This window comes from Alternaria dauci, chromosome 8 (assembly GCF_042100115.1).
Source record: "Alternaria dauci strain A2016 chromosome 8, whole genome shotgun sequence".
In the NCBI taxonomy this organism is placed as follows: Eukaryota; Fungi; Ascomycota; class Dothideomycetes; order Pleosporales; family Pleosporaceae; genus Alternaria; species Alternaria dauci.
The window spans coordinates 2,181,353-2,204,425 of NC_091279.1; the positions used below are offsets into that span (position 1 = coordinate 2,181,353).

Sequence of the window (23,073 nt, forward strand, 5' to 3'; positions counted from 1 at the left end):
CCACATGATGCAATGCCATTCGGCCTCTAGTAAGGAGATAAACGTATCCAATATTAGGCTATACTTCTGACCCAATTACGTACAACCATCTCAAAGTACTCACAGCACAAACCCACCCGTAGTAACCACTTTCCAGCTACGCACCGGATGCGTATCCTCAAGCTCAACACACCACCAGAGCACATCCTTCGTCTTGTCGATCTGCCCACTTTCTTCATATGCCCTGGCCATCGCATACCATGCCTCGGAGTAGTCCCAACCAGCACCAAGCTTGGTGAGTGTGGACAGTAGACCGTACGCACGGTCCCGCGCTGCAAGCCGGGTAAGCTCTGGGGAGGAGAGCTGATTCTCGACTGACGGCGTGTGGGAGGTCAGATATTGAGTCTTCGATTTTGTGATGCTTGCTTGAGCGGGGGATGCCGATGGGGGTAAAGGATGTACAACACCGTCGGCATTGGCAGGCTCCAGCGGTATCACTTCGCTGTAGATGTCCAAGAGGATGTTCGATAGGCCAACGATAGCTTCAGGGTGGTCGGGAAAGTGTTGTAAAGCGCGCTCGAAGTCTACACGAGCCTCGTGCTTCATCGACTGGGCTACGAGCTGTTCTGCGCGCTGTGGGACATGTTAGTAGAGAACAATACTGACTTCAATCGAAAACTTACAGCAGCAAATACGTCAGCCCACAACTCCTCCACGCTCTTACCACCACCCCATCCTTTATCAGCAAGCGCCTTGGCTGTTGGGGATTCCAATGATACCTCTGCCTCAAACGTCTCCACCAGCTTCAAGGCCTCAGCGACAGCCTCACGCGCATCCTGGAACATATGCGCCCTTGCATACAGCCCAGAGATGAAGATCCATATGCTGACCAACAAGGAGACTTTCTGACGACGCTCTTGGATTTTTGAGAAGTGAGGGTCTGCAGGGATGTAATTCGCATGCGGGAGGTGAGAAGGAAGGCGAGTGTCTTGTCTAGGAGGATGTTCGTGACCCAACGGCGGGGAGACATGGTCTAGGTTATGGGCGATAGGTCGCAACGGTCGTTCACCACTTTCTATAGATTTCCTCGGGGGACTGGAAACTGAATTTCGGTGAGGGGATTTCGTAGGCGTGCCGTTTGTAGGGATTTCTGGAAGCGGTGGCACCTCTGATGGAAGATCTTTACTTGCGTGACCATCATTCTGCTTATGATGATGGAACAGATGGTGGCGGTGGTGACCGTTGGCATGATCTGCACCTTTATCGTCGGTGACTTGAATCGCAGGAGGCACCTCTGGATTCGTCGTAGCTGTCTTCCCGCTGACTGCAGATGCATTGCGGGGGGCGGTCTCGTACTGAGTCGTCCTGACTGACCCTCGTCCGCGGAAGATGCTTCCGCGACCAGTTCCCATGGCACTCTTTGGAGGCGCCAATGCCGCCGGTTCAGGTGCAGTCTTGACTTTATCAGCTGCTGGGTCACCAAACAGTCTGCCATATAGCGCAAGTAGTTCGCCACACCCGTCTACCGCGGCGGTGGCGCCGTCAGTGATCTCCAGCAAAGACAGCTGCGTCATCTTAATCTGCAGTATGTTGCTTTTCTCAAAGCGTTCCATGCGATCAACGACACCTGATTCGAGTGCGTCTTGACCAGCAGCCTCGTTGAGGTGTTCGCTTCGAAAAGCGCCTGAATCACGCCCAAAAAGGATGGCGGGATCACCGAACTGCTCGAAAGCTGCCTCGCATGCCTTCTCAGCAGCGGCAAACTCGGATCGCGATGTGAGGAGTAGACCAAGAAGGTGCCATACGGGTGTTAGCTTCCGTTCGCGTCCATACTCGGTGGGAATGCCACCAGAAATAACTCCGTCTGTGCTGATAGCCGTGCCCTTTGTCGCGGGAGAAAGTGCGCGTTTGGCAACCTTGATAGCTCCGGGAATATCTCGCGTCTCTGCTAGAACCAAGGCCAGTGCGTAGAGGGCTTCCACGTTGTGTTCGTCGCCGAGGGCTGGTGATAGTGACTTCCTTAGGTATTGTATGGCCTTGGCCTGGATCCTCGCGCGCGCCTCAACTTCGTATGTCAATCGTGCCCAATGCGCCTGGCTGACTCCAATCGCACAGTAAGCGGCAGCTAGGGCTGCAGGTTCGACCACGGACTCAGATGAGGCAGCGGAGCCGGCATCGGACATTGACCGGAGGTGGTCCGCCTGTTCAAGCCAGTGTTCGATACTGTGCCCAATCTCCAGAGCCCGCTCAGCATCGTGCCTAGATCCCCAGCGACAGAGCATCCTAATGGCCTCGGCGGAGGTCCTCAAGACGGTACTGTCGTCATCAATCCCCACCTCAATTTCGCCTGACTTCTCTGCTCGATCCTTGTTCCGTGTGATGATCTCGACATACGAGTCGTAGGCTTTGAATGCCAGCTCAGGCTCGGCGAGGGACGCGTGGACAACGAAGAGGTTGCGCAAGATCTGGGTAGAGTGGTATGTCTTGGTGGCTGCTCGGTAGAGGATCTGGATGTTGTCAGTTTACGGTTGTTGCGGAATATATATGTCTTACGTCGAGAACACCTCGTGCGACACCCTCCTTTCCACCCTCGCCCAGGTCATCGTCACTCCAGCTAGGGCCACAGAGGAGGCGCCAGTTGTCCATGACAGAGTCCACCCACGCTTCGACTTCGTGGTTGGTCTCGTTAGCTTTGGGGAACTTTGTCTCCCTTATCAACAAGTTCTCGTAGACTGCCTCGACTCGTTTCAGTTCTGCCCTTTGCCGCAGACGTGCGTCAGACTGGGCGGTCGGTGTTGGCTTCTCTTGGATGATGGGCGTCGAATCAGGTTCGTAAGCGAGGTCGTAGCGGAGGATGGTCGACAGCGAGTCGTAGTATGCCTTCCATGCTAATCGTCGATAGAGCGCTGAGTTGCCGGTGTCTGACGCGGCGTTCTTGGAGGTTGCATCCCAGAACCTTGCCCAGTAGCGGTAGGTACGGAGAGCATCAGACGCGTTGATCTTGTCGGCGGTGCCCATAGACTGATCAGAGAGCCTGCAGAGACGGACAAGAGACTGCTCGCCCCACATCTTGAACTGGGCTGATTCGGTGTGTGGAGTGGTGTTGGAGGATAGCCATGGTATTATGGACGAGTATGTCATGACGGCCTCGTCAATGGCGCCTGTCTTCTCGAGCCCAGAGCCTGTGTTGTGTTAGTTCTCCAACCCGCCGCCAGATGCTTGGATACACTCGTACCCTTTAGATATGTGCCCTTGACCAGACAGACCCTGGACCAGCCGCCCAATGTGCCTGCCTCTCCGGACAGCTGGGTCGCGACTGCCCCAAAGTCTTGCGGCAGCCGCGCAACTGCCTGTCCTGGCTCACCCAGTACATAGTGAGCCCAGGCCAGGCAGACGTTGGCCTGGAAGGTGTCTTGGCCCTGTGTGCCATCTTCTTCGATGGTAGCGAGCAATGTGGGTATGATGGTTGAGAGGTCGCCGGCAGACGCGGTAGAGGAGGCAGTCGAGGGCCTTTGGGTGCTGTGGGCGGCTATTTGGGCGTCGGAGCGCGCTGTGAGGGTGAGGCCTTGGATCGCCGTTAGCCCTCAGAAAGCCCAAATGGAGAGATTTGCTGACATCGTCGGTGCGGCGCATGCTTCTCGACCTTGCGGCATAGCTCAGGGACGTCGGCCCATCGCCCGGCGCATCTTGCTTCATCCAATTGCTGTATGTAGCGCTTGGCCTTCTCGTTTTCGGGGGCGTTCTGTACGACGAGTAAGCTACCGCTGTCGAGGGATGACGTTGCTAGGGGTCCGGTGGAGAAGAAGAAAGTCGTGTCGACATACCACCATGGTGTTAAGAATATGCCTTTGGCACTAGACAAAGTCGCAATACCTGTAGAATCATGTTCGACGCCTAATACTGAATGCGACGCCGTCTGCCATGGCTGTACACATGTCACTGACCGACTGCACTGCCAGTCCCACTCTTCTCAGTTGGCCCGCACATCCCTGCAGTCCTAGCGCCATACGGTCCGACGCTAACTCCGAGGCTCGAACTTTTTTCCTACCATCTTTCCACGACGACAAAACGCGCTGATCAGAGTCCAGCCGGGTAGACCACAAGAAAGAGAAGGAGCCGCTGTCATCATGGCACCCATTGCATCCGAGTTGGCAACACTGCGCGCGCTTAGTTTCCGCATCTCGTCGACGCCGACATCCCAGCTTCCCCAACACGTGCCTGCCATAACTGCATCATTAGCCAATTGCAGAACACTACTTTCCTCGGCCCAGGCCTCAGGCACCAAAGCGACATCCTCGGAAGCATCTGTCGCCATACACAAGTTCCGGACTCTTCTCTCTACTCTGCTCCAAGACCGAACTCCCCAAGGAAGATGGTGTGCCATTGTGCTGATCAAAGCAACTATCGAAGTTGGGGGTTGGGAAACTCTACAAAAGAGTTTGCCGTGGGTGCGCGGTCTTTTGGGATTCCTCACCAAGCCAGATTCGCCATCGTCCAAGAAGCTGTGCATCATCACCTTGACACGAATCTTCCTTCTAACCAGGGAATACCCGACCTTGATCCGCGAAATCACCACTCCGTCGTTACCACCGTTTGTCCAGACCTGTCTACAGCTGGCAAACGCGAAAGCTACTCCCGTCAGCCTGCTGCAGATCATTCTGGAGAGCTTCAATGAGCTGCTGCCGCGACATCCTACCATCTTCCGGTCTTACCTCAAGCAACTTTACCCGCTTCTGGGACGCCTCATCGCACCCACACCATCTGATAAGGTCAGTCAAGAGCAACAGATCGGAGCCAAATTTGGGACTTGCTCCGAACTTGCCGCCGCGGCCCGCCAGCTCTATGTGCAATTGCCCTGCTGTGCGCCGAAAGGAACTTCGAGCGAAGAGTGGACAAAGGCCGTGAAGAACATCACAAATATCACTCACCAGACTTCAGACCGTGTTTTCCGGGCTGTGGTAGAGGACTGGCAATCTTCGGCGCGTGAAGCACCCCTCTCGAACGGACATACACTAGACGACGAGGTCCAAGACCTAGAGCCGAGCTCCGATCTCTCACCATGGTCAGGAATCTTTGCTGGCGGTGAACGTTTGGCGGGGCTTCTCTACATCATCAAGGAGTACATCGAGAGCCCCACAGTAAACACTGTGTATCTCAACGTTGGCCTGATAGTAGACTTGGTCTCAAGGATGCTTTCTCTCACGGTTCCTGCGTCTGCGAGCAAGAACTTCCAGAACTCTGTACGACTGAATGCGCAAGTTAGCAAGGAAGAGCGCGAGAGCCTTTGGTTGCTACTACCAGACGTGCACGTTGCAGCTATCGAGGTGCTCCTTGCGTTGGCACATCGATCCCAGACTAGCACATTGGCGTTGGACCCTATCATCATCGACCAACTCGTGTGGGTGTTTGGCGCGGAGAAGGAGACTAGCCAGATCAGGACCGTGTGTTACACCGCCATTGCTACTCTACTGAAGAGATCTGGTGTCGCTTTACACAAGGCTGCTATTGACTCTCTCGTACCGCTCATCCGTACTTGCTGCGACGACCTACTGCCTTCCGAGCTCACGGCACCTCCGACCCAACAGACCCCCGGCCAAGCAAAGGCGAATGGCAACACTCAGCCTCAAACTACCGCTAATGCCGATAGCTTCCTCGGCGCTGTGAAGAACACTAGCGGACCCAACGCTGGATTCAATGGTCTGAGACAAGCCGCTTACAACCTGCTTCCCGTTTTGCTATCAAACATTCCGGCCCAATACCTCTCCGACTCGATGCGAGGTCGACTGGATCGCACCGCCATTCTCACGCAACACAAGGATGCCATGGTAGCTAGTGTGCTCAATCCACCCCCAAGCAAGAAGTTCGGAAAGCCTGCAGCAAGTATCCTGCCACTCATGGCCCGATCTTTCCCAGCCGAAAAAGATGTCGAAGGCATGCTTCGACCAAGAATGCCAGTGATCCGTTTGGGTGGTAAAAACATGGAGATAGAAGACGAGAACGATGATGACGAAGAGATGGAGGTTGAAGAAGAGCCAGCGGAGGAGGAAGAGCCACAGCCGTTGGAACAGGCAGACGATCACTTTGCTGGACAAGAGCTGGACAATTTATTGGAAACAGCTAGCCAGCCGGAGACAGTAGCAAAGGACTTTGCTATGGAGGACGCGCCAACACCCAGAAAGCCCGCCGAATCCACCCCACGATCGGTTCGCAAAGGTACACTTGCGCAACGTCCCAACATCTCTGAACCTACAGCTTTTGGTGAGACAAAGCGACCGATAGGCGAAGATGGGCCTCTTTCGCCGTCTAAGCGAGCGAGGACCGACGAAGACGAACAGCGCACAACACACCCGGTTCCTTCTGTATCAGCATTTGCAGCTTCATCAAGTGACGCGGTTCCTAATACCACGGTACCCGCTACCTCTGAATTCACCGCTACGAGCACGGCTTCGGTTGTGCCAGAACTTCCGGAGCCAGGTGAGGAAGGCGATGACGATGATAGCGACGATGACAAGATATCTCTGGTACTTGGTCAAGACACGGACGATGAGTCAGAGTAGGAGTTTTTGTGGTAGTAGTAATTGTATAGTTATCCTGGCTCGCGAACAAGCAGTGACATGGTAATCGCAAACGCAGCCCACGCACGGACATCTGTCCTTTCTCCCACTGACCAAAGATTTTTGTGACCTTTTCATTACTGGCGCACACACTGAGAATACCAGTTTTGCGACCTCCAAAAGCAGCGCCCAGTGCCGCACGTGCAAACTAGATAGTTGGGCATTTGACAGGTTTAATGGCAAAACTAACCCACAAACCAGAAGCACCGCCCTGTGTCCACGGGCTCGCATTGGTCCCCTCACTACAAACCAACAAGTCACTGCCCCACAAGCAGCCTCCGAAAATCCCAAAGAAGAGAGAGTATCCCTGGGATTCTCACCAAGATAACATTGTCGTCAATAGCACCGAGCTCAATACATCAGGCCGCAAGCGAGGAATCGACCACTATCGCCACCAACTCACTTTGCGAAACACGTACGAGCACATCACCACAGACTTTGCCGAGGACATGAAGAAGTTCGTCCCTAGAGACACACTACCTGTGCCCGTATCTTCATCTCCACAATCCTCCTCCTCCAAGACCAAGAACCAGAATGATGACGGAGACAAGGCACATGTAGACGACGACAAGCCCTGGGACGGCCAAACCCGCCTTCCCAAACCAAAATTCATTCGTGTCCACTACGAAGAGCCCATTTACCGCGGCAGAACCTCCAACCCCGCCGTCTTCCTCGCCATAACACGTATCGCAGAAAGGAATCTCCCATTCATAAACTTCGACTCCGCACTCGCGCATCTGCCCAACCGAAGTGTGACCGCCGCGTTGCCATGCCTTCCATTTCACCATCCGCCTGGTCAACGGTGGAAAGGCAAGGAGAAGGCAGTGTTCACGGACGATCTACCGTATCAAGAGAAGAAAGACGATCGGGTCATGACTGTTCTTTTCTTGCCGGCGTTCTACGAAGATGATAAACATGCTGTGGGGTACTATGACGTAGCGCCTGGCCGAGACGGCACACAGAGATTGGAGGCTGAGAACGTTGTTCAGTTACTCTTCACTCCGTGTGATACTGAGGACTTGGTGCGGTGGGGGTTAGTGCAGTGGGTCTATGACGCGGCTAGTATTGATGAGGCGAGGGAGTTGGATGCTGCGGCTAAGAAGATGGATGAGGAGGCGTATAAAGAACGTTCTAGAAGCGAGCAGATGCAAGAAGTGGAAAGTGAGGATCGGCGTGCAGAGCCGGATGCGGAGTTCATGGAATGCGTTGGCGCGAGAAGGGGCAAGTGGTTGGACTTTAGTGTAGTGGAAGACTACGCCGAGTGGGCTGAGGGGTTTAGGGTGGTGAGGAGGATCTGGGAGAGGATGATCAAGGTTGTGGTGACTAGTGGGAAAGACGAGGAGGCGCAGACTTCGTAAGATCAGATCAAGGTTGTTGAGCCCGTTGAGAGAATTCGCAAGTACAAGGATGCGATTGTTTCGAATATGGATTTCACCGTAAGTCGTCAACCGCCCAAGGGTGATCCAGCAAGTCAAGGTCCTCAAAATCCGATCTTAGAGCAACATGTTCCTGGTTGGTGTCCTTGGGCTCATCACGATCATGTGTAATGATCTTCCCATGGATGCCTAATTCGTAGCAACTCCTGCCAATGAAAGTCTCTCTAGATACTGAAATCGAGACCTCGAGACGATTTGGACCTGCAGTACCCAGTGTAATGGGCTTCGACCGATGCAGCTCCGTGAGAGGAGTAGTCATATATGTGTCTAATGATTCGAGCTCGAGGAAAACCATAGGTGCCATCTGCTCCAGGTCAGATATCGGGCGGGCTCCGTACCGTATCACTTCCACATCTTTTGATTGCGGGATTATGCAAATGCTAGAGAACAGAACAGTCCAGTCCCGTTTCCAATCGACACGAAAGTGTTCACCGTATCCACTAGACATCTTTACCCATCCCGAGCCTGCAGTGTCTGGTAAATTTTCTCCAATTGTTTGTGATGACGAGATGATTTGGCAGCCCAACTCAAGACAGGTTGAAGATAGGTTGACTCGTATAGGCACTGCCGTTGGGCGTAGGTTGTGGTTTTCCAGCTTCTCGCCAATGATTGTAATGCGAGAGCGTTTGATGTCACTCGCGTTGTATCGTATGCGATTCCTTGACCAAAACACTATATCAATCAGTCACCTTTCTGAAAGGGTTTACCACTCGGGTTAAGCGTACACGGTCTGGGCTCTAGTATATCATCGTTTATCAAAACCGCTTCGCCAGGATGACTAGATCGTAATCGGAACAATTTGACGTCTCCAGGACTTCGACGGAAAATTAACTTTCCTGCATTTACGGGCGACAGTAGAATAGCAGGTCTCATGGAAGGATCTCCATCTAATGAGCAGTCCAAGATGCCAAGATACTGATCTCGATGCATTCCGTCTCCTTGTACTGGGCATATGAGCATCTCAATAGATAACGTGGTTCCAGTCAGGCTCGTATGTATACCCCGAGCTGGCATATGCATGTTGTGGACTTCGTCGCAGAATAATCTCGGGTTTGGGGCTAGTAGCGGGGAATCGCCAAGAAAGGGTGACGATACCAGGTCGGATCGAAAAGCCAAGATTGACTGATCGGACGATATGGCAATAATAGCCTCTTGTAGTCGATAGAAAGCTTTACTGCCTTCGCCATACAACAGAGGCATGTTCACGTCGAACAGCCCCATGAGGCAGTAAGCCATATCTTCCTCGCGCGTGGTGGTCCGTTTCGAAGCCCACTTCATCTTTTGCGCTACGCTGAACTTTGCAAGCATTGATTCCACGTCCTCCTCTTCACTACATGGACAACATAGACAATCATGATCCGTCGCCCTGAAGAGTGGAGTTTCATCGTCTTTTCCAGTGTTTTTTATCACTAGGAGTCCATCCGGCACTAGATCTGACGGTGGATGCGACTGAGGTATGCTAGGGCGATGTCTCCGTAACAGTACAGCTGTGTGAATTCCAGTGGTCGCCGGAAGAAGGTGTCTTGCCAGGGAGATGCGGCTGCCCAGAAAATTCCAGTCCATGTCATAGAAATGCACGCGATCAGGAGCGATCATCTCCTGCAGTGTCCAGCCTCGAGTGAGCCAGCGACATTTGGACAAAGAATCTTCGTCTCCGATTATGGTATCAGAAATGTAGGCGTAGCAGATAGTGGCGTCTCTGTACCACCTGAACATGGAGTTGATGGCCTCTGAGAGCTCGGTGCTACTGTCCTTGTTGATGTTGCAGGTGTCAATCCATACAAAATCGCATCCATCCTGCAAGGCTTGTGCGCAGGTTTTCTTGATCTTGAAGTAACCTTTTTTTGCACTCCACTCGGACTTGGCTGTATCCCGCATATCCTCGAACAGCACCTCATCATCCTCCCAGGTATGCGATAGTATCGCGTACTTTGGTTTCTTCGGACCGAGAACGACGTGAAACTCGTATGTACTGGCGTTCAACAGCCTCATCGAGACTGTGGTCTAGCTGCGCTGGTCTGAATTTCCCCGAGGCGGAAGGTGGGGTCCTTAACTTCTTATGTGCGGCGGCAGGCGACCCTGCAAAGGCAAATTTCAACGTGAAAGTGCTTGGGAAGTCTGAGTAGACTCGAGGATCTTATCATCGGTTGAATGTTGGCAAACTGCTCCGGGTACAAAGTCTGAGTGACAGCCTAAGTGCATACCTAGGTAGGGATAGCGATGAGAAGACCCGCCCGCTTCAGCTGCGCCCCTCACGCGTAACACAGCCTTGAGCGACCGCATGCAGGCGACCTATAGGGTTAGCGGTATGCATGATCAATCTCAGCCTGCGATGAGTAGCATGTATGCACTGAACCATTTGTACTGGAGTGTGGCTGAACGTAGACCACCGTCTCCAGTGTCGAATAACGACTGGATTGCGACATCACACAGTGCAGGTGGGAAAAGGCCGGTGTGCTATCAGAGGCTATTGCAACGCCGTAAGTGGAAGATCCAAGAACAATGCCGCGCCCAAGTAGTGGCTGCTAGAACCTATGCGAAGGCACGAAAGGAGATGCGTCCTGGAGGTTCGGAAGCTTCATCGCTCGCCCCCACAGGACTGCCGATCCAGCGCGCGACGCTAGCACGCATTCGTCTTTCTAGCGCGTCACGTCAACGCGTAGCTGATACGGAGGCCGACCTCTGTACTTCTACTTGCACGCAACATGTCAAGACCACGACGATTTCAGAGCTAGAAGACTTTTGTAAACTACAGTTCTCGACATATATCGCACCACACTAAGCTTCGGCATCGCATTCTCTGTTTTGCCCCTCTTATCGAACGTGGTCGTGTTCGGTGGCGGTTTGTCCCTATACCTCGTCAAAATCGTCTGTGTATCTTCCAAGCTTCATCACTATGAGGAATTATTTCTAAGATATCAATGGCTGTTGAGGTGCTGATGCCGCAGTTATGGCTTGTCCTAAGAAGTACGGCATGTTTGCTTAGCATTTAGGGGCCTGTGTTTACAATAGGAAACATAAAGATGATTACTGTGGTGCCTGGAGATCGGATTTCCTTTGCGCTGTAAGTTCTACTCGCAAATCCCACCCGAGCTGCTCTCCGACGATATTCATATCGTGGTTCGTACATATTGCTCGCGTTCTCCCCGTAGCAGCCAGACTGCACTCATGCAACAAGTGCTAGATGTAGCACTTTCATCTGTTCATCCATTGTTGCCACGTCAGTAGAGCTATTTCACATGCCTGCTCTGGCTTGTGTTGTCCTTGGCTTGCGCTAAGTTGACCTCCACTTACAATGTTGCGCTGAACGCAAGAATCTTGCTAATCTTCGCTGCCTAGTCCTAGTACCTGGCTCGTGGATATATTCCCTGCCTTTTTTCGTACACCAGAAACACACCACTGCATCAACCCCAGATAACGCTGGCTAGGACTTAATGCAACTTCCAAACATGCAACTCTTCTTCATCCTCGTCACCCTTTCTGGGCTCTTCTTCAAATGCCCTCTAGCATATCCTCTCTCAAACGACACTTTCACTCGCCGCGGGTATGCCAACGGCACTGATGAGCTGGACACCGGTGGTCACGCCGGGTGCGTTACTCTTCCTTGAAGAAATTCTGCACTTGCGCCTACTGACTACCACAGATTCCCCAGCAGTCCAGAGAAGCGGTGGCCTCGTCTCCCAACCTACCAGGTCTTAATCCCCTGGTGCTTTAGAGACGCCGCCTCCGAACAAGCCATTGGCGCACATGTCATCGACCGTGCATGGGAAACCTGGTCCCGCGTACTAGGTCCAGCTTCTGTTCAAAACGGCCACAACCTACTTTTCTACCACTGGAAGGCAGTCGACGGAAATTATTACCCTTACTGCTACGAGGCGAACGGACAATGGAATCCTCGAGTGCCTCCGGAAACCGTTGTCGTATCTTACAACCACGTCTATCAGCCAGGTGTTCAGGCACAAGCCTCAATCGGCTACAAAGCGACTGAGAATACGCCAGGTCGACACTGGTTGGTCATGACGTATGACGCCATGACCCGAAACCCCGAATTCGCTGTCGCACACGAACTCGGTCATGTCTTTGGCCTTTTGCACGAGCACCAGCGCCCCGATCGAGATTACTACGTTGGTTACAATTGCAGGAACGTTTTCGGGTTCAAGGAAACACTGGCGAGAGCTCGGGCTGACGGCTTCACCGAGGATCAGCTCTGCAATCAGCCGGGAGTGGCGCGGAGGTACGGATGGGCCGGGGCAGAGTTTGTCAAGATTCCACCTATACCTACGGATGTTCTTACGCCGTATGATTATCAGTCTATCATGCACTACGATTGTAGGAATGGGGCGGATCCTGCTGTATATGGGCCCGATCCAACAAATGCGTTATTGTACCCGATATATGGGTTCAGTACAGCGGGAGACCAAGCTGGCATTTTGCCTCTCAAAGGCGATAAGCCTTACCCGCACTTTACCATCTCTCTTGGTGACGCGGCTGCAATCCGGCTTATGTATCCTTTCTACCCCCCGGCTTGAATGGATAAAGCTTCAGACCTCGCGACTAGGATGGCCATGGCTGAGGGTCGGACGTGAATGGCACTGTCGTGTGACGGAAGTGACATGGAAGGGTCTGAGCTACGACTTCAACGAGTGCTCATTTCCATGACATTCAATGAGGCTCGATCAGACCATGCCTTCACTCTTGCGATATATAGAACCTAGTCTAGGTATGGGTGTGAGTATTCACCAATAAAAAGTCAAATCCTCTTTACGTGCAAACCTAGTCGTATCCAAATTCACCAACCAATTCATACAATCTCCCAGTCCTCACCCGTCTCCTCAAGCACCCTTTGACTCGTCGCAGATTCCTCGATCACGTCCTCGACTACCTCCCCAGCATTCGCGAACTCCTCCGTCCAGTTCCTCGCAGTTTCATCAAACACGTCCCTCCTGTACACATACTCATTTGCGATCGCGGGATAAGCTGGGTCATCCGTATCCGGGCTATCCAGAAACGCCCTTATGCACAACAAGATCGTTGAAACCATCAAAACAGGACTCCAGTCCATGCCCAATATATTCAAGCAAATCCATCCGCTTTCGCTATCGATATTTGGATGGTAGACCTTGGTCACAAACTTGACTGTTGGCGGAGCGCGCGGGTAGATATCTGGAAAGTCTATGGTGAGGTGGAAAGTACCGGTCGCATAAGGGGTCTCGGGAGGTCCTCTGATTGTTGCTTGCCATGAGAATAGGTTCGAGGGATCAATGGGTGTGGCGGACAGGCCTTCTATAGGCTCGTCGAAGATGTTGCGCAGTTCCTTTTGCAGACGCCTTTTACTGCGAACCAGGTCTGGTTGCGGAAATGAGGACATATTGTGTGTTAATGTCGATGAAGCTACCCCGGGGCGTAGGCGTGGTGTATTGTTTGATGTGTGAATGTGATGATGGCGTTGTTGTAGTTGCTAGTTTAGGCAGCAGCCAAGTAAATATCCAGCCTGGATCCTTGCGGCGCAGTTTCCTTCCGCAATCCAATAACACTATACTTTGACACCATGGCTTTGAAGACGTCGTTTTGAGTAAAGTGACAGGTGTCTGCTGCAGGTGACGTCATAAACACCCTCATGTCTGACCATCGCCACCCATCAAGCTAGCCAAAAGAACAATCGTTTTTGATTTCTCGAGGTCTTTTTGAAACTACATAGTTCGAAGAATAGATGTTCATGAGTAGAAGACATTGGACTTGTGCAATGGGCAAGGCACGCGCTTCACCGTTCAATCACAGAGGCAGGACTATTCGACTTATCGATAAATATTTCTAGCATACGTTGCGTTTTGTGGGTATTTTGTTTTGTAACATATCCAAAGGTGAAAATATTGTTTGAGTGCAGAAAGGGCAGTAAGAGAAGAGGCTTTATATATCCGCGAACCGCTACAGAATACCAGCACCATGGAATGGCCATTCACAATTTTTGAATGATTTCAAACTATGCCAGCGGAACATAGGTGCAGCTTTCGGTTTTTTCTTTTCTCTCTGGGCATGAAATTTGCAAACAGACGTAGCTCTAACAATTCATCACACAGTGATAGTAGAATTATTGGAGCCCGCACAAAAGGGTCTACCTATGGATCCATGAGCCAGGACTCTCCCACCGAAAACACCAGACATCGGCCATCAGATCTTGTGTTTGATTTTATAGGCTTGAATGGTGACGAACATGGTAGACGCTCAGCCGAAAGAAAGAGGGTTTATATAGCGACTGTAGTGATGTAAACAGCAGCATAGGCCTTTGCCATAACGACTGTATGATCGATTAAAAGGGTTTGAAATGAGCAAAGAACAAGTGTTGAACGGTCTTGTAGGTCCGTCGACATAGGGCTTTTGGCGGTACGTTTTGGTGTCTCCTGTGGTATGTCATTTTCCTGAATTTTGGAAGATTCTTATAACAAATCCTGAATGGAACTTCGGAAGGAGCAGTTGTCCATTACAACCTTTCCAAAGTCTTTCATTTTGTGTGAAACGAAACAACAAAAAGAGGACATTAGCATGAGTTTTATTACGTTCAGAGTCTCCAGGCAGAGACATGGATTGTTGTTCTTGAAGTTTCGAATGCTCGCGTCGCCGTTGGACGCTTTGGTGGTGATTTGAATTTTTGATCTCGTGAGGGCGGATGTTGACGATTTACCTCCAAGGTTGCGCAGAGAAGACAAAAGCATGCAAACTTATGGTTTCGATTTCAAGTAGTCGGACTCTTGTATCACTAGGTATGCAAGTCAGCCACCAAGGTTTCGCAGGATTTCTGAAGTCCAAGAGTAGGCACAGCACATAGTCGGGTATTTCGAGAATTTTAGACAAAGAGATAGTGGTGACGAGAGAAGGCCACAAGAATAGATAGAAGGGTTTATATAGTCGTAGTTGCCGGCCGTTGTGCAATCCAAAAATTGGTATCCTTGTTTCATGCTGTTTCACGTAATCGGATGAAATATGGCGATTTAATGCAAGAAGCGGGTGGCGCACATATGGTGGTGGTAAAAAATTTATTCCACTTGCGTGCCAACTGTATTCGTGATCACAGGCCTCGCATGTGAATATGTCGCTTTTCTCGACCAACGACACCATAAGTAGGTTGCCCAGTCTTCTCGAACATGTGTATGAACTCGCGAATTTTTGGATAGTGCACATGTATCTTTCTTCGTTATTTTTTCTGAAATCGCAGACGTCTTTATCCAACTTTTACAGGAAACAAAATGGTATGCAGATTACATGTTGTAGAGTAGCGTTGGACAAAAGCTCATGCTGCTGGTGATATAGGTGTTTTTGGAAAATTCCACCGCAGAACATTGTTTGCAGCACTTCGATTTTTTGGAAGGCAGCAAGGTTTTGATGTCGATGGAGAAGTGGTGAAGCAGGTACAAGAGAGAGTTTATATAGGCACTGAGAGAGCGCAAAGGTGCACGTGATTCAGACTCTGGAGAAAGAGTTGTGAAGAAGCATCAAATACCAGCAGGACACACGCATGTCTTTCAGTTTCAGATTCGTAGCAAGCTGAAATCAATCGATGTAGGGAAGTGCAATAGCGAAGAGTTGCTAAAGGAATAGTAATACGTCAAGTCCTCTTGTTCCAGGCACGCTTCTAGGCGACTGGAGTCTCCTGTCACTGATGATTAGCCGTGGATTATGCGAGATCTTCGTGTGTACTTACCGCTTTCAGGGCCTCAAAGACGTTCTCCGTATCCAAAACAACGGGCTCAGGCTTGACACCATTCGCCCATTTCCTCTCCCACTCAACAGCGCCCTGCGTGCCATTCACACCATTCACAGGCCCACCGTCGCGCGCACTCGATGGTACACCGCCATATGCGTGCCCAGCACCATCATCATGGCCGTTTGCAGTCTTTCCAGCACCCACCACGACTCGGTCGCGATCGCTTTCCTCAGATGTCTGATCGCCTTGGAAATATCCCGATCTACCGCCTGTCAACTTGTGCAACTTGTCACCAACGCGCGTGCCGAGCTTAGCTGGCTCCTCACCCTCATTGAACCTGCGCAGGATGATGTAGCCCACGAAGCCCCAGATGAAGATAAAGGTGGCCGAGCAGCTGGCGATGATGACGGTGGGGACGACGAAGAGGAGGGCGAAGCCGACTAGGAAGAAGGTTATGGTGAGCGAGACGAGGATGCCAAGGAAGAGGCAGGTTGAGAGGGAGACGAGGAGGGTTGTTGTTGCAAAGGCGAGGAAGAGGACGAGCGGGAGACCAGTCAATGCAGCCTGGGTGGTCAGAAAGGCCTGCATATGGGTGTTAGGAGTATCTCTCAGAGGGCTTGTAATAGCATACGGCTGCTTTTGGGTTCTGACGAGCGTATTCGCGGGCCCTTTCGAGCAGGTGCTCGCGCTGCTTGGGTGGCAGCACCTGATTGGTCGTCGTTTCGATCTGGTCGCCCACTCTTCGTGTGGTGTAGTGAATCTTGTTTCCTAGATTATCGACCATGTCGCCCGCTGTCTGGAGAACGGTAGGCATGGTGGACGATGTGGGAAGAGGTGTAGTTGGAGGCAAGTTCAGTGGTCAGTGGAACAATGGATGATGATGGTGGTGGATAATGTGAGCGGAAGAAGAAGGGTGGACGTGAAGATTGAATTGTTTACTACTCTGGGGCAACTGCACTGACTACGTACCACAGACGGAAGGCAGAAAAGAGCCGTGTGTGCCGCGGTCGCACTTGGTGGTGCGGAGAGCGGCAGTCTGGAACGCGTCCGTCGCGTGGACGTCATCAAGCCGGCGCTAACCACTAGTCCGGCCCCTATCCCTGTCGCTCGGCTATGCCTGCTAGTTCACCGCCCGAAAGTTCTGCCAATTCGCGATTGGACTTTTGAACTTTTTTGACACTTCGCGACCAATGCTGCCATATCGCAACCGCAACGCCGACATGAGTGAAAAGAAGAGAAAGAGACAGGAGCAGAATGGCGAGCGGCCCAAGAAGAAGACGGCTAGCGCGCCGCAGGGAAATGTGCGCGTTCAGATGGTAGAGAACAGAGAGACTCTGGGTCCACTGCTAGGTATGATTGCTGCTCTGGAGACTGTCGCATAGCTTCCAAAGCCATCGCAATAGGCGGAAAGACATGGCATGCTTCTGCGAGTCGTTTCTAACACAATAAAGCTGTCACACCCGGCCTCAAAATGCCATCGACGCTGTCCTTCAAGCCATACAAGCGCACCAAGATCCTCCCACAAGGCGAAAGCAGCGAGCTACTATTCCAGTCCTCCGACCACCCTCGTCTGGATTACACCGCCCGAGAAGAGCAGGATGGCAGCGCCGAGAGCCAACTACAAGACTACATCGGCGTATTCGACCCTGTGACAAGCAAACTACAACTTGTTCCCGTCAAAAGAGTCGTTGTACGCACCACCCTGCGAAGCGAAGCACAAGAAATGCGCGAAGAGCAGGAGAGGTTGGATGCGGCTGTCAACACCGTCACAGCAAAGAGAGCTGCCCTCGCAGCAGAATTCGGATCCAAGAAGTCACGGAAGGCGCTTGAAGACCGAACACTCAACGCCATCAAGAGCGGAACTGGCGCCGAGGATGCCGCGAGAACCGACGCAGTGGCCGAGAACGTTCTGCAGCAGATGTCCTCTGCGACGGCCGTTATGCCAACCAAGGACGATCTCTCAGCAGCCGTGGACAGCTCCAAACCCCGACCGACACCCAACCTTGCAGCCGAATACCCCGCCGATGTGTACACCACGGATGTGGTGGTTGGAAGCGAGCTGATGACTATACTCGATGTCAAGGACTGGGTACAGGCCTCAGCAGCTGGCCAGGGCGTCACCGTCAACAGCAGATACGTCGCAAAACGCATCAACAAGCTCGCACAGAACAAGCAGATACAGAAGCTGAAGGTGCTACGATTTATACTGCTTTGCATCAACTTCAACTCTGCATTGTTTGGAGGGGGCGGAACACGCCCGAAGAAGATACCCATGAAGGGAAAGTTGGAGACGGCAATGGGCGAGGATACACCTGCTGGTCAAATCATGGCTATCAGGAGGAAGTTTGCTCCCGAGGGAGGGTGGGTTGCATCTGAACTACATGCCATTGAGTACTTCTGACGTCTGCAGTAACGGCGAGATGCCTCGTTGGAACATCGACAACCTCATGACACACATTGCAGCGGCAGCACTTATTGTCGACGACTTCGAAGTCGACGTGAACGACCTCCGAGAAGACCTCAAGCTTGAGAACAGGGAGTAGGTCATCATATAAGACTTCTCTACGTTACCTATGCTAACGCGGCGCAGAATCAAGCAATATTTCGGCGAGCTCGGATGCAAGCTCAACCCACCAACACAGGCCGACCTCGCGCGTATGAAGATCACCAAGGCCGAGAGCGTCAACCACTTCATCGCCAAGCTCAAGTTGCCATTATCGTTCCCCAAGGTAGGCGGAGCACGAGCGAAGAGACGCACTTAGCCATGACGCGCGTGTAATCACGGCCCACAGGCCACAAAGCTCTAGCAATGATACCAGCATTTACATGTATGAAGTCACTTTTCCATTCACAGCAATCCAACATGTTCATACCAACCGTGCGGGTACCTCTTGTAGATCGCGCGTGGGGACCATCTCACAGCATGACAGCTGTATAACGCCATAGTAACCCGCTCAACAAATCAAGACCATCCAAACCCGATCCCGACCCCACATAATGCTAAGATCCACGGAAGCTATTCACTAGATACATCATCGACTTGTCTGAATCCGTATGCATATCCCAAGTTTCGCATGTGCACCCTCATCATGACATCACCATCATCGTGACGTACCGTTCACGCATATCCCATCAGCACCACCATCTCATCTGCGCATATAAGATAGCTACCCTTCCACCCTGCAAAGAAACCCACACTCAAACACATTCTCAACAAACAACTAAATGCCCAAATCCACCGGTCCCCTCCAAGAACAACTCGGCCTCGGAACCGCCAACCAAACTACACCAAACACTTCAGCCATGTCCGGAAACATAACCGACAACACCACCGCTGCCGCGGACAAGCTCGGCGCAAACAAGGATACAAATGCTATCCCTAGCCAGAACCCTAGCGTGATTAGCTCCGCGGGTGCAATTGGCAAGCAGTGTATGTCTTGACGTTCCCAGCCACATATCTTCTCCGATGTGTGAAAGCCAGTGCAGATACTAATGAGTTTCTTTAGTCAACCCTGACGGCGCCATTGGCCAGATCGGCGAGAAGGTCGGAGGACCATTCAGCAAGGACGGCATCATCGGAAGCCAGTTTGACGCGAGCAAGAATGGCATCGCAGGCCATGTTGAGAGGGCTGTTGATGGGCCGAGTAACCCTGCTGGAAGCTCAAAGTAAAAAGGTGTTACTTGAGTAGAGAAAGAAAGTTAAATATTTGTATTATAGCCAAGAGGCACTGAACGGAAGAGACATGATCATCCTTACTATTGTTACGACACACATTTGCACGTCTTCCTCTTTTTGGTGTTGAATCCCTGCCACCGCTAGGTATACCAACCTAAGACTGGAGACTGAACACTCGAGTCCAAAGAACCATAGTTTCTCTGTCATCGTCGGGGTGCGTCTCTCATCATATAAATGCGCAATACGACCTAAGAAACCAAAAGTACACATTGACACCGGCCAAGTCGCACTGTCATAAGTAAAACGTATATGTACTGTTTATTCAAGCCTACCCCACCAGTCAAAACCCAAGGCGCGGATATGCTACAAAATCTGCAAGAGTACCAAAAGCGAGGAAAGCGCGACATTCCCAGTCAGCACATTCACTCCCCCAGTCTCCTCCCCGGACCCATTCCACCCCAAGCACTCCCCGTAGCCCTTGCCGCACTAGGCGGTGCGCCACTTCCAGCTGCTCCTGCCGTCCTGCCCCGTCCCTCGACAACATGACCAAAGCCCCTGTTCTGCACACTGCCCGGCGTCGCACTGAACCAACCCCTGACAATTTGAGGCGTACGGATATAGTTTGTTCCACCACCAAACGTAGGCCAAATGCGCGTCAAGAAATCGTACAAGTGGGCGGCGATGAGACCGGTGAGTTGGCCGGCAGCTGCTTCAGGACCGTCGATGACGAAGCTCATGAAGAGCATGGCGAAGGGCAGGTATTTACTGTCAAAGGTGACGATGAAGAAGGATACAGGGCGCGTTGGATTATCTTGGGCGAACGTGTAGGCGTATGCGAGGGACAGCGCGGGGAGGAAAGTGTATTGGTTCAGAATGCCACCTGCTGTTGCCTTTATGGGGACTGTTAGCACAAGTCCATTCCACAGCACGTTGGTATCAAAACGAGAGGGCGAACAGGGTAACAAAGGCGCGACAAGCCGCAAAAGTATGTAGGGAGCCAACACCGCCTTGCGAAATGGAGAGCATTCGCAAAGCTTTCTCAAGTGACAATCCCACCATGCCCACACACCACACAAGTCCCTTTGAATGATTGCGAATGACGGAACCGCATGATGTGCAGGGGTATTCTTCCTCCGTTCCAGGAACCGCTTCAGCTAGAAATAGTAGGCTGGGCGGGCAGATAATCGGAGGTGATTTGGAGACCGAAGTCGTCGCAGACAGTTGTGTCGATGCGATGTGGGGAGTTCTATGTACGCGTGGTCGCGGAGTGGTTGCAAATAAGTACTTACGGCAATGACGCTCGCAACAAACATGGTGTACACGAAGAAGTCGCCGGGCTGCGAGAAGCGAGACGACTCGCGCTCGATCGAGCTGCCGTACTGGTATAGAAAGTATGGATCAAGCAGGATACCGAACTTCGGTTTCGTGATCAGAAACGCCGTGAAGATTCGCCAGAGCTGAGGGAACACTTTCGTCGTAAAGACATAGTGGCTCGCGAAGATGTAATGGTAGAGGCTAATGATGCCGCCATAGCCCGCAGCTGATACAACGACTGCTGCAGCTGTGATGGTCCTAGGGAGAGGTCAGCAATTGATCGAGCGTGTTTGCGCAGTAGCTTGAGAGCTTGCACGAGCTTTGCAGAGCTCGACGAGCAAGAGAATAGCTTACCTAGAGACCGGCGGGAGTGTCCAGAAGACATCCATCGTTACGTGAAGCTAGAGCAATTGTACGCGTAAAGGTGTCGTGAACGAGGACCAGCGAGGTGCTGCCTGGAGAGAAGAGGAGCAAGCGAATTCGCAAGGTGGCTTAAAAGTCGGGCTGCGCGGGTGGGGGCTCCCGCTAAACCGCATCGCGCCGAATCACGTCATTGGTTGCCGGAGCTTCCATTCACTGCGCGCTGGAACATTCTGAAGCTACACGAACATCATGACATTTGGATTCTCGACGGTTGTTAACAGCGCATCTCTCTACCAGATATGGTCGATTCCATCTACAGTAACCAAGTTCCAGTCATCCGAGTCCACACCGATTTTCATGCAAAAACACGCATTGCAGCACTTGTTATCCTCGTTCTTCGCCGGCTTCATCGCGACGAGAATATCCTTCTTCGTCTTATTACACTGATGACACGTAAACTCTGTCTTCTCTTCGTATCTATGCAAGGTCCAACCCTCGCGAAGTTCATACCATTGAGCGTCTGTGCGGCGTTGTTCGGCCATTGTGGATTCGGAATCGGAAGACTCGCTATCTGAGGCTTCGTTGTCTGTAGACGCAGAGGATCTAGACGCCGTGATTGCAGATCCCGTGGATGGAACGTTGCTGGTTGGAGAGGATTCGATTATAGAACCTTCGACCGTAGACACAATACGCGAAGATTGGTTAGTCGTGGATTCGGTAGTGGTAGTGGAGCCAGGTGATGGAGTCATCTCGATGGAGGGAGAGGACTCGCGCTCTCTTTTATTGGGGGACGGGGTTCTCATTGTGTGCGTGGATATAGATGCAAGCGGTTAGATGAGTATGGGGGCTGTGCGCTGTGAGGTAAGTGGTATAAAGGATGGGAGTGCAGCAGATGAATAGATAAAGCCGTATCTAAATGGTGTGAAAGGAAAGACAATCTATCTTGTTGTCTCGCCTGCACAAACACTTGGCATTAAAGCTTGAGACTTGGTTTCATGCCGTGCACAGAACGGTCACGAATACTCTTAGTTATTCTTTCCTTGAGTTCCGTGAACCTCACTCTCTCCTCCCACGCCAGGCGTCCCCCGCTCCTCATAAGAATCCTCGTATCTTCTCCAGATCTCCATGTCTCTGGCTACTCTCTTGTGATGACGGACGCGGTGCTGGTAGGCGACCATGCGCTTATCCGCTTCAAGCATACCACCGAGTATCATTCCAGACATCTGAATGTAGCTAGACTGTGTGAGACAGAGACAGTGGGAAGGTATAGGAAGGCACATACGTCTTGAACTGAACGGTAAGTCCCTTATACACAGGAGAGAAGGCGTATGCGACACCACCTGCCACGGCGAAGAAAGCGCCCCACTGCAACCCCCGAGGTCAGCCATTGTACTAGTGAACAGAATTTATGCTCTCTCTCAACCCATCTTCGATCAAGCGCGAACCGTTGCTCGTAGCCAGATACTCATTCTGACCAATGACATCCGCGGGTGCATATAGTCATCAGACGCATGCGATCATCCTTCTCTTTCTCGTCATGCCGCCATTTCTGCCGATGGAGTCCAGTATATCCATCGTTTACCCTAGCTTCCAAAATTACAAAATGGACATGGGAAAGACAGATACATACCTTTGTACCCCCAATCAACGCGCCCCTTGCAGCTTCCCAAGCCGCCTGATTGGTCTCCTCGTCCTTTTCCAAACTGCCATGTTGTCTCACCATGATCGAGTTATCATTGGTGTCGCGCGTCTAACCAAAGAAACGCTGTACTGGATTCACAATTCGCCGATTTAGATGTTTGTGACGTTGGACACGCGAGGAGATGTAGATGAGGTGATGTCAACGTACATTTTCGGTTGGAGCTCGGACATGAGCTTGTTTAGTGGGGGTGCGATGTGGGGTGCATGTTCCATTTCAGATGAAGATCGGGTACACTATCCTTGGTATACAACTTCATCCTTTTGTTGCGTGGACCTACCGTATCGCCCTAG

General features: G+C 51.8%; 9 protein-coding genes across 9 annotated transcripts; 5 read left to right on the forward strand and 4 right to left on the reverse strand.

The window, feature by feature from the left end:
* Window positions 1-47: 47 nt before the first annotated feature.
* On the reverse strand, window positions 48-3,901 carry ACET3X_008662 (uncharacterized protein). Its single transcript, XM_069454859.1, has 6 exons — window positions 3,804-3,901; window positions 3,595-3,721; window positions 3,215-3,544; window positions 2,533-3,161; window positions 663-2,486; window positions 48-612 (listed from the first exon to the last, which is right to left on the reverse strand). Exons 1-6 carry the CDS (start codon window positions 3,807-3,809, stop codon window positions 100-102), a joined length of 3,429 nt encoding a protein of 1,142 aa, XP_069304264.1. The 5' UTR covers window positions 3,810-3,901; the 3' UTR covers window positions 48-99.
* A 205-nt stretch (window positions 3,902-4,106) lies between these two features.
* Window positions 4,107-6,536, forward strand: ACET3X_008663 (uncharacterized protein; the record flags this gene model as incomplete). Its single annotated transcript, XM_069454861.1, has 1 exon — window positions 4,107-6,536. One exon carries the CDS (start codon window positions 4,107-4,109, stop codon window positions 6,534-6,536), a length of 2,430 nt encoding a protein of 809 aa, XP_069304265.1.
* Window positions 6,537-6,769: 233 nt separating this feature from the next.
* Window positions 6,770-7,951, forward strand: ACET3X_008664 (uncharacterized protein; the record flags this gene model as incomplete). Its single annotated transcript, XM_069454862.1, has 1 exon — window positions 6,770-7,951. One exon carries the CDS (start codon window positions 6,770-6,772, stop codon window positions 7,949-7,951), a length of 1,182 nt encoding a protein of 393 aa, XP_069304266.1.
* Window positions 7,952-10,730: 2,779 nt separating this feature from the next.
* ACET3X_008665 (uncharacterized protein) lies at window positions 10,731-13,523 on the forward strand. The gene is made up of 3 exons (XM_069454863.1): window positions 10,731-11,093; window positions 11,369-11,618; window positions 11,673-13,523. Exons 2-3 carry the CDS (start codon window positions 11,464-11,466, stop codon window positions 12,556-12,558), a joined length of 1,041 nt encoding a protein of 346 aa, XP_069304267.1. The 5' UTR covers window positions 10,731-11,093; window positions 11,369-11,463; the 3' UTR covers window positions 12,559-13,523.
* Window positions 13,524-15,153: 1,630 nt separating this feature from the next.
* On the reverse strand, window positions 15,154-16,749 carry ACET3X_008666 (uncharacterized protein). Its single transcript, XM_069454864.1, has 3 exons — window positions 16,360-16,749; window positions 15,726-16,310; window positions 15,154-15,674 (listed from the first exon to the last, which is right to left on the reverse strand). Exons 1-3 carry the CDS (start codon window positions 16,540-16,542, stop codon window positions 15,657-15,659), a joined length of 786 nt encoding a protein of 261 aa, XP_069304268.1. The 5' UTR covers window positions 16,543-16,749; the 3' UTR covers window positions 15,154-15,656.
* Window positions 16,750-16,948: 199 nt separating this feature from the next.
* ACET3X_008667 (uncharacterized protein) lies at window positions 16,949-18,490 on the forward strand (the record flags this gene model as incomplete). The annotated part of the gene is made up of 4 exons (XM_069454865.1): window positions 16,949-17,078; window positions 17,180-18,089; window positions 18,139-18,267; window positions 18,319-18,490. The coding sequence occupies 4 exons, from the start codon at window positions 16,949-16,951 to the stop codon at window positions 18,488-18,490; spliced, it is 1,341 nt and encodes a 446-aa protein (XP_069304269.1).
* Window positions 18,491-18,953: 463 nt separating this feature from the next.
* On the forward strand, window positions 18,954-19,398 carry ACET3X_008668 (uncharacterized protein; the record flags this gene model as incomplete). The annotated part of the gene is made up of 2 exons (XM_069454866.1): window positions 18,954-19,158; window positions 19,235-19,398. The coding sequence occupies 2 exons, from the start codon at window positions 18,954-18,956 to the stop codon at window positions 19,396-19,398; spliced, it is 369 nt and encodes a 122-aa protein (XP_069304270.1).
* Window positions 19,399-19,719: 321 nt separating this feature from the next.
* On the reverse strand, window positions 19,720-21,175 carry ACET3X_008669 (uncharacterized protein). Its single transcript, XM_069454867.1, has 3 exons — window positions 21,073-21,175; window positions 20,694-20,976; window positions 19,720-20,294 (listed from the first exon to the last, which is right to left on the reverse strand). The coding sequence occupies exons 1-3, from the start codon at window positions 21,105-21,107 to the stop codon at window positions 19,827-19,829; spliced, it is 786 nt and encodes a 261-aa protein (XP_069304271.1). The 5' UTR covers window positions 21,108-21,175; the 3' UTR covers window positions 19,720-19,826.
* Window positions 21,176-22,106: 931 nt separating this feature from the next.
* ACET3X_008670 (uncharacterized protein) lies at window positions 22,107-22,804 on the reverse strand (the record flags this gene model as incomplete). Its single annotated transcript, XM_069454868.1, has 3 exons — window positions 22,107-22,314; window positions 22,364-22,446; window positions 22,712-22,804. The coding sequence occupies 3 exons, from the start codon at window positions 22,802-22,804 to the stop codon at window positions 22,107-22,109; spliced, it is 384 nt and encodes a 127-aa protein (XP_069304272.1).
* Window positions 22,805-23,073: the final 269 nt, after the last annotated feature.

Coding starts and splice junctions, on each gene's coding strand:
- ACET3X_008662 (XM_069454859.1), bottom strand. Junction 3,162..3,214: donor CAAGGGCACATATCTAAAGG/GTACGAGTGTAT, acceptor AACACAACACAG/GCTCTGGGCTCGAGAAGACA. Junction 613..662: donor GGGCTGACGTATTTGCTGCT/GTAAGTTTTCGA, acceptor CATGTCCCACAG/CGCGCAGAACAGCTCGTAGC.
- ACET3X_008665 (XM_069454863.1), top strand. CDS start 11,464: ATGCAACTTCCAAACATGCAACTCTTCTTCATCCTCGTCACCCTTTCT. Junction 11,619..11,672: donor GACACCGGTGGTCACGCCGG/GTGCGTTACTCT, acceptor TGACTACCACAG/ATTCCCCAGCAGTCCAGAGA.
- ACET3X_008666 (XM_069454864.1), bottom strand. CDS start 16,542: ATGCCTACCGTTCTCCAGACAGCGGGCGACATGGTCGATAATCTAGGA. Junction 16,311..16,359: donor GTCAGAACCCAAAAGCAGCC/GTATGCTATTAC, acceptor ACCCATATGCAG/GCCTTTCTGACCACCCAGGC.
- ACET3X_008669 (XM_069454867.1), bottom strand. CDS start 21,107: ATGGATGTCTTCTGGACACTCCCGCCGGTCTCTAG. Junction 20,977..21,072: donor ACACTCCCGCCGGTCTCTAG/GTAAGCTATTCT, acceptor ACCTCTCCCTAG/GACCATCACAGCTGCAGCAG. Junction 20,295..20,693: donor TTGTTGCGAGCGTCATTGCC/GTAAGTACTTAT, acceptor GTCCCCATAAAG/GCAACAGCAGGTGGCATTCT.